This window comes from Anas platyrhynchos, chromosome Z (assembly GCF_047663525.1).
Source record: "Anas platyrhynchos isolate ZD024472 breed Pekin duck chromosome Z, IASCAAS_PekinDuck_T2T, whole genome shotgun sequence".
In the NCBI taxonomy this organism is placed as follows: Eukaryota; Metazoa; Chordata; class Aves; order Anseriformes; family Anatidae; genus Anas; species Anas platyrhynchos.
In genome coordinates this window covers 55,979,179-55,990,645 of record NC_092621.1, presented here as the reverse complement: position 1 = coordinate 55,990,645, position 11,467 = coordinate 55,979,179, and the positions used below count along the sequence as shown (strand labels likewise).

Here is an 11,467-nt window from a genome sequence, read left to right as displayed (position 1 = left end):
TGTCATTATTTCCTTATATCTGTGTTGCTCTCTAAATAAAGGAATCTTACCAAGACTAAGACTTTAAAAATATGAAGTAGGTTGCTGATCAGTTAACCACGGATCAAACACCTTGCCAGCTGCCCAGGGTGTAAGTGAACCCAAACCTCATCACAGCAGGTTTAGCTGTGTTCAGCTCCCAATGCTGAACCCTTTAACTCACTCTCTGCCCCACTCCAGAGTGCCCAAATGCGCTCAGCTTTCCAGAATACTTTGCATCTAAGAAAGACAAGTTTCAGAGATTGGAAAAGTTCTTTTATTGTGCATTGAGAGGAGAGCACACTTTAAAAATGGAGCTATTTGTAAATGTAAATTGAAAACTTAATTTGAAATGCTTCAGGCTACCTGTTTTGCACTTCTTTCAATGTAGCTGGTTAATATCTTTTAAATTTACATATATATACATATACATATACATATACATATACATATACATATACATATACATATACATATACATATACATATTGGGGGGAGAGGGGGTTAGTTTCCATAACTAACAGAATGGTTTGGGTTGGAAACAGTCTTGAAGACCTGGTTCCATCCCCCCTGCCATGGGCAGGGACACCTCCCACCACACCACATTGCCCAAAGCCCCATCCAGCCTGGTCTTGGGCACTTCCAGGGACGGGGCATCCACAGCTTCTCTGGGCAGCCTGTGCCAGAGCCTCACCACCCTCTGAGTAAAGAATTTCTTCCATATATCAAATCTAAATCTTAGGTTAAAACCATTACTTCTTGTGTCCTGTCACCACATCCCCTGACAAAGCGTCCCTCCCCAGCTTTCCCATAGGCCCCCTTTTGGCACTGGCAGGCCCTGTAAGGTCTGCCCGGAGCCTTCTCTTCTCCAGGCTGCACAACCCCAACTCCCTCAGCCTGTCTTCATAGGAGAGCTGCTCCAGACCTCTCTGATCATTTTTTGTGGCCCTTCTCTGGACTCACTCTAACAGGTCCATGTCCTCCCTGTGCTGGGGGCCCCAGACCTGAACACAGTGCTCCAGTGGGGTCTCACGAGAGCAGAGCAGAGGGGGACAATCACCTCCCCAGCCCTGCTGGCCACGCTGCTTTCGATGCCTTTATTCTGAAGTTGGAAATGTTTGAAATTCTGATGGTTTTCATCTTGCTTTTTCTTTGTTTTCCAAGAGAACCCCTGGAAAGGAAAAAATAAGACTAAAAACTGTTTATTTTTTGTTTTCTGCCATTGAAAACTGTTTAAATTGTTTGTAATTAAACAAAACTGTTTAAACTTCAGAAACCTGATGGGGGGGGGGGGAGGGGGGGAGAGAGAAATTAAATGCTTTAACTTGCCCTCTTTAAAACCTGCCCAGTGCTATTCCTACTGCATCAAGTGACAAAAAACAGAAAGGGAGGAAAATGCAGGACAAAGAACTAATAATTGAAAATGTAAAGAATATTTCAAAGTGTACTGAAAGGTTTGCACATGTGCCTTTATGTTCTGAAAACCAAGCTAAGAAAATATATACTAATCCAAAATAAAAATTAAAAATCATCTTATTACCCCTTGCCAGTGAAAGATTTTAAACAAAAACAAACACCAACCAACCAACCAACAAAAACAAAACAGAACAAAAAAAATAATAAAATAAACAGAAAATATTGTGGGTTTTTTTGGGTTTTTTTTGATTTTTTTTTTTATTTAATCTGGTACGTAGAGGCATGACAACATGAGAGGACATGAATTATCATCACTACAGTCCTGCCTATAGCAAAATGGTCATGTAGTTTGCCTGCGCCTCATGTGGGATCTCTAAGCCTTTTAGAGTCTGGCTTAGGTACTGAAATATTTCATGCATATTTCCTTTTCGAGTATTTCCTAATCAAACCACAGCGACATTTCACGTAAGATTGTTCATGTAACCTACATCTGTTCTAATGTTGAGCTGGTCTGATGCTTTGTTCTATACTTGGAACCAAAACATTAATTTGTTGTACAACGCAGATGTTTGGCATAAAATATAGGTGGGCATTTGGTCTTGAGTTGGAGACACATGTGGCAGGTGAATCGTGCCAAGCACCAATGCTGCAGAGAAGCCTAGTGTGCCAGCTCTGTCATTTTGCTGCCTTACTCTGCTCTGACTGAAGTATTGCAAAAGTTGGTTGACATACCAGCAGCTTAGCTTGGGTTTTGCATCAGCTACAGGGGTACTTTACACAGCAATAAATACGGTATAGCTATACTACGGCTATTTATGTATACAAAGTGAATCATAATTCTACTTGTTTTAAGGAACCTTGACATTGTCAGACAATTTGCTAATGTCTCTGGCACAGGGTTCACCTTTCCTAGGAACCCTTCTCTGACTATAGCCAACACCAGACACTTCAGAAGTTACAAGAAGCCCACTGCTGGCAGCTGTAGTCTCATCTGTTCTTTGGACAGAATTTATCTTTAACCTTTTGGAGACTGGCTATGGGCTGATGCCTGAGGTTTCCTACTTCTTTTAAAATTCACTTCGTTTTTCAGTATCAGCCATCTGTGCACAGACTTGCACCTGGTTGACTAGGCTAGTTTTCATTCATCTAGTGTAAGCTCTGTGTGAGAATATATGGAGGTTCCTCTTACCATTCAGGATGCAGAGATTAAAGCAGGGGACAATGACTTTTTTTTTCCCCCGTTAGTGCGAGAGCATAGCTTTAATTTACAGATGCAATGAAAAAGGTACAAAGCCAGCTTAGCTACCAGTCCTTTCATTGTTTTTCCTTCAAAGCGTACTGCAACCCAAGATTGCCCAGAACCAGCTGTACATAGGGGTCTGAAGCACAGCAGCCAGCCAACAAGATGTGCAGCCACACAAGCAGAGGGTGAGAATGTTTTACATCCAGCATCAGTGTGCCACTGTCCTCTACACAAAAAAAGCAGTGAGGATGCAACAGCTGGTCTTCAGCACACACTAGCAAGCAGATCAATGCCCCCACAGGGGTACAACCTTCCTGTTGCAAGTGTGTGCTAAAACCCACACTGTTGGGCTGTTCCAGGTGCTGCTCTGGAACTAGGTTAAGCCAGCACACTGGTAGCAGCACCTGACAATCCTGTCTAGCTGAGCCGTGTGCCTGGTCACCACAGCCTTGGTCATTTGAGGGGATGATACATCAACACACCTCTGCCGGAAAGGCAAAGCATGGTTCAGGCAGGGCGGGCAGCTTTGAGAAGGCAGGGAGAAGAGCGAGAGGGAAGTGCTGCTGTGACAGCATGCAGGATGTTGGTTTGCCTGTGTGTTGGTTTGACATATTTGAGGGATGAGACATACTTTGGGAAGGGTTCCCAAGAATGCCGGGACAGTTCGAGTTTGGTTGCCTTCCCAGCCTCCCTGTTCTTTGGTTCTGCCTCCCAAATGCTGTGCTCCCCTTGTACTCATGCACGAGCCTACTGGTCAAGATGTAACTTCAGAAGTTACAGCTTCTCCACTTGTCTGTTGAAATAGAAACCACTGTTCTCTGTGGCCACGGATGCAAAGAGCCTTGAAGCCTGATGCCAGCATGATCTTTCCACTGGTTTAAGTTGCCCTGTAGGCAATGACTCCTGTGCTCACCCCTGCAGGTCAACAAAGAGCAGCACCTCTCCTCTGCACCTGACACTGTGTGGGTGTCTCTGCCACCCCAACTTGCTACATTTGGCACTCCTTTGACTCCAAGGTCTGCCATTTGGGATGTTCTCCCTATTGCAACATTGCATCTACACTGTTGAAGTCACTCAGTGAAGACCACTAGGAGTGACACACGGGTAGTGTGAAGATAGGAAGCAAGAAGTATGTCCTGGAAGAACTGCAGACGGTACAGACAGCTCTTGTCACGCACAGGCAAAGCCCTTCTCTTTTCACTTAGGTTCCTTGTTCCTGTTTGAGTACAGATAAGCAAGTATTTGTGCGTGCTCTTCAGCTATGTATGCTCAGCTACATGATTTCTCGTCTCCTCATGAAGCTTTGCCTAGGGTGAGTTTTTTTCAGCTCGGCTGGAACCTACAGCAGAGTACAGGAATGACTGTGAGTGGGGAGTCCAGCAACCGTGCAGCTTCAAAGCAAGCGAATGCTGGGATGGAGCAGGAGGAAGGAAAATCAGAGGGCCCATCTGAAAGCTCCGCACTGTCTGTGTGACTGCCTACTAGGAAAATGTTATCTTGTAGGAGTAAAGGACCTGGATATATTTCCAATTGTTACTAATGCTAAAATTTGTTTCCTGAGAGATGTGTTACATCTTCTACCTGTTGCATACCTCACTTTTCACTGAGGTTCGCAATGTCTCATCAGCAGCTTCAGCAAGTGACCTACTCTGTCCCCAGCAGGGCCAGCCCTGCTGCCTGCTCCACGTCCCCTGCTCTGCATCCCCTCTGTTTCCCAACCAGGAGGTGGCTGAGCGCAACCCCCAGGGTCTCTTAGCCTGCAGTAAGGGAGGGATGGCTGCAGACATTGAACATGCAGCAGGAACAGAGCTAGCACCACTGGAAATACTTTGCAGGGGTACCTGCATTGTTGCAAACACCTGCATTTTTGCAGTCAACTGTTAGAGCTGTTGTTTTAATTCTTCTTGATTTCAATGTCTTTCTAACTAGTTAGAAGAAAGCTTAATGTCAGCAGGAAGCTGGACATGGATTTTCTCTACATGGAATTTCTGAAAGAACATGCTTATTTGCCCATGAAGAAAACACTTTTAAAACATGCATATCAGCTTTCTCTTGAATTTATTTTTTTTTTTAAAATCTGACACAACCCTGCCGATCCTTTTTTTTTTTTTTTTTTCAATTAACTGCCATTGTGTCAGTCATATTTGGATTAAGCTTTTTTTTTTCTTTTTTCTTTTTCTCCATGTACCCCTCATAATCATGCACTTCAGCATCACTGAGAGACAGAAAACAAAGTATTCAGGGTAAATAGCATCCCACTGCAATGTGTGGCTGACACAAAGCCTTAAACACCACTTCAGCTGCTAACAGTCTTTAAGAGATGCCTTTGGGTGCAGTGGAGGCTCAACTGGATCAATTTTTAATGAAACAATACAGCTAATGTCACCTTTTTCAGGACTGGTTGGAACCCTGAGAACTGTGTTGTATGCCTGATTCTGGCAGACCAGTTGGCAGAAATCCACACTCAAATTTTGTGGGGTTTTGTTGTTGTTGTTTTAGACAAGTTAGTTACGAGGTTGGAAGAAACAAGTGCTCCTGACCTGCAAGGCGGCTTGCAGCAGCATGAGACGTTGTTATACTGATTGCTCTGAGCCAAACCAGTGAACTCTTGAGTTCACCTACGTCTACAATACTGAGAACACTAGCTGTCTGGTCATTGCAGTATTTCAAGTTTGTAAACTTTAAAACAAAATGAAAGCTGTAACATAAAATAAATAAATAAATCACTCACCTTAACTTTTGCCTGGATCTGCTTGCTGAGTTTAACCCACCAGTGAGTTTACCTCTAGACTTCTGTCAGTTCATTTCTAATTAGAGAAACGAGACACCAGTTGTTTCAACATTACAGAGAGAAAACCTCGTCTTTAAGTATCTGGAGGCCTTAAACAGACCTGAAGAAGGCTCCTGTCAAAAGCTTGTCTGTTTTCCAGATGCATTAATCAGCCTAATAAGCTATTGGGCTAAAAAGGGATCACCTTTTCTGTCCCCTCTGAGCTAAAAGACACTTGGAAAAAGGCCGGATCTGGCTGTTGTAATGATATGCTCTAGATTTTATTCAGAACCAGCATGACAGGAGGACGGGACAGCCCGGCCCCAGCAGCAAACGCAGTGCCAGGCACCACAGCCCCGCAGCTACACGTCCATGGGCCCACCGACCCCAGCCCCTCAGAAGTGGCCTCCCTGACCTCCCTGAGAGCCCGTGGCCAGGGGTGCACGTTAGCTCAGTGGTTGAAGTGCTTTTGCTTGTTTCTGTCAGACCAACTGGGTGCATCCCAGTTGGATTGAGCTGAACGGCTGACGCTATTTTCGGGCCTTTTCCTGCAGCAGAGCCACCCTCTAGCCTTTGACTCTGCCCCGCTTCAGAGGGCTGATGAGGAAGGAAGTCAGTGCCACAGCGCTGCGTTGTGTAACAGCTTCGGCCGGGGAGCCGTTCAGCAGCAGCTTCCCCTCAGGAAGCCATCCAGAAATGAATCACCCAGCAGCAGCCCCGACCGTCACCACACACCGCCTGGAAGGGGCACGGGCACCCCACAGGGGTGGCACAGGCGACGGGACGGGGCTCAGCAAGCAGCGGGCGAGCTCCGTGGCGCTCAGACCACAAACCCCGAGCAGCACGGAGCAGCCCAACACACCCATGCCCCGTGGGCACCGGGGCTGCGGACCCCCGAGGTGCAGCCCCACGGGCGTGGAGCTGGAGCCGCAGGCGCGGACGGGGCCGGGCTCGGCGCGACTGCGCGGGGCGGGCGGAGGCTCCGGGGCCCCGGGGGGGGGGAGCCGGGTCCGACCGGGCCCCGCTCGCCTCCACCCCCGGCCGGGCGGAGCGGAGCGGAGCCGAGCCGAGGGGCGGCCGCCGGCACCGGGAGCGGCGGGGGGCGGCCCCGGGAAGGCGGCGGGCCGGCGGAGGGAGGAAGCAGGCGGGGAGACTTCCTCCTCCTCCTCCTCCTCCTCCTCCTCCTCCTCCTCCTCCTGCTGCTTGTCGTCCTCCTCCCCGGCGCAGCGCCGGGCGGCGGCTCCCCAGCGCGCCGGTCCCGTCCCGTCGGGGGGCGATGCCCGTGCCCGTGCCCGTGCCCCGCCGCCCGCAGCCCGCCCCCAGCCCCCGTCCCCCCGCCCGCCGCCGGCAGCAGCAGCAGCGCGGGGCGGCTCCGCCCGGCTCGGATCGCGGCTGCTGGGCGGCCCCTGCCACCGCCCCCTTCCTGCCTCCCCCCGCCCCCGCGCCCGCCCCCTCCTCCTCCTCCTCCTCCTCCTCCTCCTCCTGCCCGTCCTCCCCCTCCCCCGCCGCCCAGGCCGCCGCCGCCGCCTCCCCCCCGGCTCCCTGCCTCCTGCCGGCGCCCCCCCGGCCCCGTGCTCGCCCCCTCCCCGGCCGCCCCGCACCCGCCATGAGCGGCGGCGCCGCTCGCTTCCCCCCCCCGCCGCCGCCGCCGCCCCCCGCCCGCTGCCCCCCGCCGCCGCCGCCGCCTCTGCACGGGCCGAGCCTGCCGGAGCCGGGAGCGCGCAGCCAGGGCCGGGGCAGCCCCGCCGCGCCCCGCAGCGCCCCGGGACCCAGGGGCTCGCCGCCAGGTGAGCGGGGCGGGCACGGCCCCGAGCTGCCGCCCCCGGGGCTGGGGGGGGCGCGGCGGGACGGGGCGGGGCGGGGCGGAGCTGCCGGCGGGGAGCGGGGGTGCGGGGACCCCCCCAAAACCCGGGGGGTGCCCGCGGGAGGGTCCCTGGGGTGGGTCTGGGGTGGGCGTGCGCCCGGCGGGGCTGCCCGAGGGCACGGCGGCCTGCTGCGGGCTGGCGGGGGGCTGCCGAGCAGCAGCGGGAGGCAGGGATGGAGTTTGGTGGTGTTTGGGTGGGCGCCGGGGGGGGGTTAACCAAAATCGCCCTCCCGAGGTGCCCGGGACACGCGGCTGCGTGGGCCTCACGCGTGGGGTGTCCGGGAGGAGGGGGGGGAGCCTGCAGGTACAGCCCGGCGGCAGGAGGGGCTTCGCCTGCCCGAAGCTGTACTGCAGCGTTTTGTCCCAAAACTGCCCCGGCGGTGCTGGGGGGTGGGGGTCCCGCTGCCAGCCTGAAGCGTCCTGCGGTGGGAGATGCCCCTGCGTGCCCCGGGGGCCCTGGGTGGAGGGAGGAAGGAGGAAACGCAGCCCGCACCCTGCGGTGGGCGAGCTCAGCGCAGCCCTGCTGCACCCACAGCTGGCTGCCGGGCCGGGCGGCACCTTCCCTTCCCTTTTCCCAAAAATGAAGAGGGCTCCGGGGGCTTGTCCCGAAGTTTTGGGTGTTCACCGGCAGAGCTCCCGTGCTGGGAGGTAGCCGGGGGAGCCAGAAGCTGTGCTCAGAGCCATTGCTGCCGGTGCCGGGGTGAAATGGTGAAGTTTTACAGCACGCTTCGGGCGCCGTTAGCGGGTGAATGCTGGCTGTTAGTCGTGATCTCAGAAATACAGAAATTGTTTTTGTGTAGTGTGATCTCTGATTCATCTTCTGTTTTCGAGATAATTTCATAATTCACGGGCCAATCCAGGAGATTTCTAGCGTGCGGGTGAGAAGTGTGTATTTTTCTCCTCCTCCAAAGGGAAAGGCTGTCGTACCAAACATGTGGCACTCTCCCTGTCCCATTCAGATATTTGCCACCAGAGGAAAAAAGCGATGTGCCAAGCTGTGGCGTCAGGGCCAAGCTTGGATTGTTTTGCTGAGCATCCTCCTGGACGTGCTGTTGAAAGCAGTAGTCTCCCATTGGTGGTCCCAGTATTTTAACTTTAGGGGAAAATAAAACAAACAAACAGAGCCTGTATTCTTACGATCCAGCCTTCAAGTGCGAGAGGCTAGCAAACTTGGCATAATTTATGGGCAGGATTGAGAGAACGTGCTATTTCTTTTATTTCTTTTCCCCCGGCAGAAGTAGTTTTGGTGTTGTCTGGTTCTTTTTTTGGCTGCTGTTGTTTCTTTGTGTGTCTGTTCTCCCCCTGTGTGTCAGCAGAAGGGAAAGTCTCTATTCATGGCTGTCAAATTAGTGAAAGGATATTGGACCAGAAAACACCACACAGAAGAGCTGATTCCTTGTTTCATTCAGGAAATTGATCCTGATCTTAAGAGGCACTTCACCTTCAGTAAAGTACTTTGCTTCCAACGGGGTTCGTGCATCTTCTCAGTGCAAGAGAGAAAATGACCTAGAGGCGTGGTTGTCGGCTGGGAGGAGGAAAGTGTGGCTGCAGTGGAAATTTTTAGATTCACTTTTTGTAAGGGGTCTATATTACTTTTCTGAGGCTTTGCAGCATTTGAAAAGTAACTTTGAAACTCACAATGTGCTTGGCACCAAAGGTATAAAGGTGATGTCTACGCTGCTGAAAACAGATGCTCTCCTAAACACCTTTGCTACGCAGGTCGGCCCTTTGGATGTCACCTGCTGAATTTTGCTGCTGTTAGTTAACATCCTTCTTATGTCGCAAAGTCTTGAGCTAGAATCATGTTAAAACTAAAAACAACATTGAAGATGCACATGAGGCCAAGTCCTGTCGGGAAACGTTGTTAGAAGGAGTAACGGGTGATGCATATTTAGGCAGATAACTCATCATTTGCAAAGTCTTTCTGTTTGGAAAAGCTGGCAGTGCTGATGGAAGGATGGGTGCCAGTTTTCCAGCATAACCCACCCTGCAGAGCCCCGGGGCGGCCCGCTAAGCATGGTAGGAGGCTGTCCGGGCTCGCGGTGCTTCTGCCGAATGCAGCACGTGCTGAGCACCAAGTGCCAGCACCCTGCCTCTTGGGATGGGCCCACACGAGCTTGTGTGCCTCGAGCAATTACCTGCACGTGGTGCGTCTGGTTCCGTGCCCCAGCTGTGGGGCAGTTCCTCTGGATGCGTGGTGGAGCCAGGGGAGGTTTGGGTTGGATATCAGGGCAAATTTCTTCACGGAAGGGGTGGTCAGGTATTGGAATGGGCTGCCACGGGAGGTGGCGGAGCCCCTGTCCTAGGGGGTGTTTAAGAGACGTGTGGATGTGGCACCAAGGGATGTGGTTTGGCAGTGAACACGTAGGGTTAAGTGGATGGTTGGACCTGATGATCTGGAGATGGGCGCAAGTCTTCTGGTTTGTGTCACAGTGATGCCTGCACAGCTTTATAAACGTGTGAAATAGGGCAAGATGCACATACAGCTCCTTCCTAATCAAAGTGCATCCAGTATGTGGATGGTTTACAAGTATCTTGGTTGATTTGGGTAGATTAAAAACAAAAACAACAAAGTAAAACTTCACAGCACCTGGATTTGAATTTGTTTAAAGTGCAGTGTTCGGGAGTGCATGGCTTGGTGGTACTTCTTGGTTAGGACTACCACACTGTTGTATATCTGCAGTGTTTTACTGTGTATATTCAGTGTGTAGAAACAGTTTATCCCACGCACTAAATCGTAATTGCACTTATTATCTCAGAATTACTTATTGCAACGTTGGTGCATTGTTTTTGCTAGTTTTGAATTAAAATTGAAGATAGAAGGCCTTGGTTTTTACATAAAGTAGGTGTATTCTGATTAGATCCTGGTAATAGTGGAATTAAAGTTAGCAGACATATGTTGAGCACTTAGTTCAAGACATTAATAGAAATAAGTTGCATATTTTGGGACTGCTTTGGGAAATAAATGCAGATGTACTTCTTTGTAATTTAGTTGTTTTCAGGTAATGTGTACTTTGCTTTTAAGTCATGCTCTGTGTCTATCTTCCCTATCACTTTCATTTCTTTTTGACTTGCTTTAGTAAGTTAATAAATATGCAGTGTTTATGTAAACTGGAAATTATAATTTTATGACATAAAATTGTTCTATGCTATAAATATACTGTATAAAGTTGTTTTGGAAGTATGCTTCTTAGGTGCTGTGAGCACCAACCAGTTCGAGCAAATGCTAGCAAGTATTTCTTTTTTCTTTTTTCCCAGACTTAAGGATTTAAAGGCAGTGTCAGACTAGGATGACTACATTTGCAGGAGAAAAAATCAAATAAAATGAATATGTGGGTCTTTAAACTGTAGTCTTAGCAGCACAAACTACTTTATCCCTGTTTACACTGGCATTTTTCAAATGTAGGATAGGCAGGAGCATGGGAATGAAAAAATCTGAACTGTCTCTACAGTACAAAGATCTGTATAATATTAGGAAGAAGACCAAAGATAAATGTTTAATTTTGAAATGCGTACTCTGCTTTGCAATGTCTGCTTACAAAATAACCTAAATTGCCTTCTTGGTGTAATCTGTCAGGATACCAGTTTCTGTCAGTGTCTGTGGATTTGAACTGCATGGTCTCCTGGAATGGATCCTTCAGCTGTCAGAAGGATGAGAGTTTGGGGCCCACACAGAAAAACGTGGTGAAGAGCAGTGGTGTGGCTGTCAATTGAGCTGGTTTGCAAACTCATCTGTCTTTTTTCAGCTAGAAGTTGTGAAGTGCCTCGAAAGTGGGCAAGTAATTATCTGCATCTCCTTCTATACTTCCTTAGGTTTGCTGCTCCAAATTAAAGATAAATTCAGGTGCTTCCATCAAAACAAAAAAAGTGTTAGACGTGAGTGTGCGTATATAACTGGTGACAAACACTTCTTCTCTCTGTTGCTTTTTCTGCTGGTGTCACACCAAAGGTATTAGTGAAGGTTTCATGGATATGTAGCTAGAAAGCAATTCAGGTCTAATATCTTGTACAATTTGTATTGGTCTGTCCCATTTTGCAACTGATAAATCCATCCTGACTAATAACAAATAGTTGATAATTCAATGTGCAGTAAAGTCTCACTTCAGAGAAATGAAATGTCACCCAAAATTACAAGTACACGTATATATTCGTGCGT

General features: G+C 49.7%; 2 protein-coding genes across 3 annotated transcripts in view; one reads left to right on the top strand and one right to left on the bottom strand.

The window, feature by feature from the left end:
* Positions 1 to 298: 298 nt before the first annotated feature.
* LOC140000660 (uncharacterized) lies at positions 299 to 7,055 on the bottom strand. Its single transcript, XM_072030993.1, has 2 exons — positions 5,409 to 7,055; positions 299 to 1,189 (listed from the first exon to the last, which is right to left on the bottom strand). Exon 1 carries the CDS (start codon positions 7,053 to 7,055, stop codon positions 6,126 to 6,128), a length of 930 nt encoding a protein of 309 aa, XP_071887094.1. The 3' UTR covers positions 299 to 1,189; positions 5,409 to 6,125.
* Positions 7,047 to 11,467, top strand: part of RNF38 (ring finger protein 38) — a 112,274-nt gene continuing 107,853 nt past the window's right edge. Inside the window, exon 1 of one of the 2 annotated variants that reach the window (XM_027446329.3) lies at positions 7,047 to 7,234. In XM_027446329.3, coding sequence (XP_027302130.2) covers positions 7,054 to 7,234 — 181 coding nt within the window. In that variant the 5' untranslated portion in view covers positions 7,047 to 7,053. The remainder of the gene's footprint in view (positions 7,235 to 11,467) is intronic. The other variant, XM_038170920.2, reaches the window with a different exon arrangement.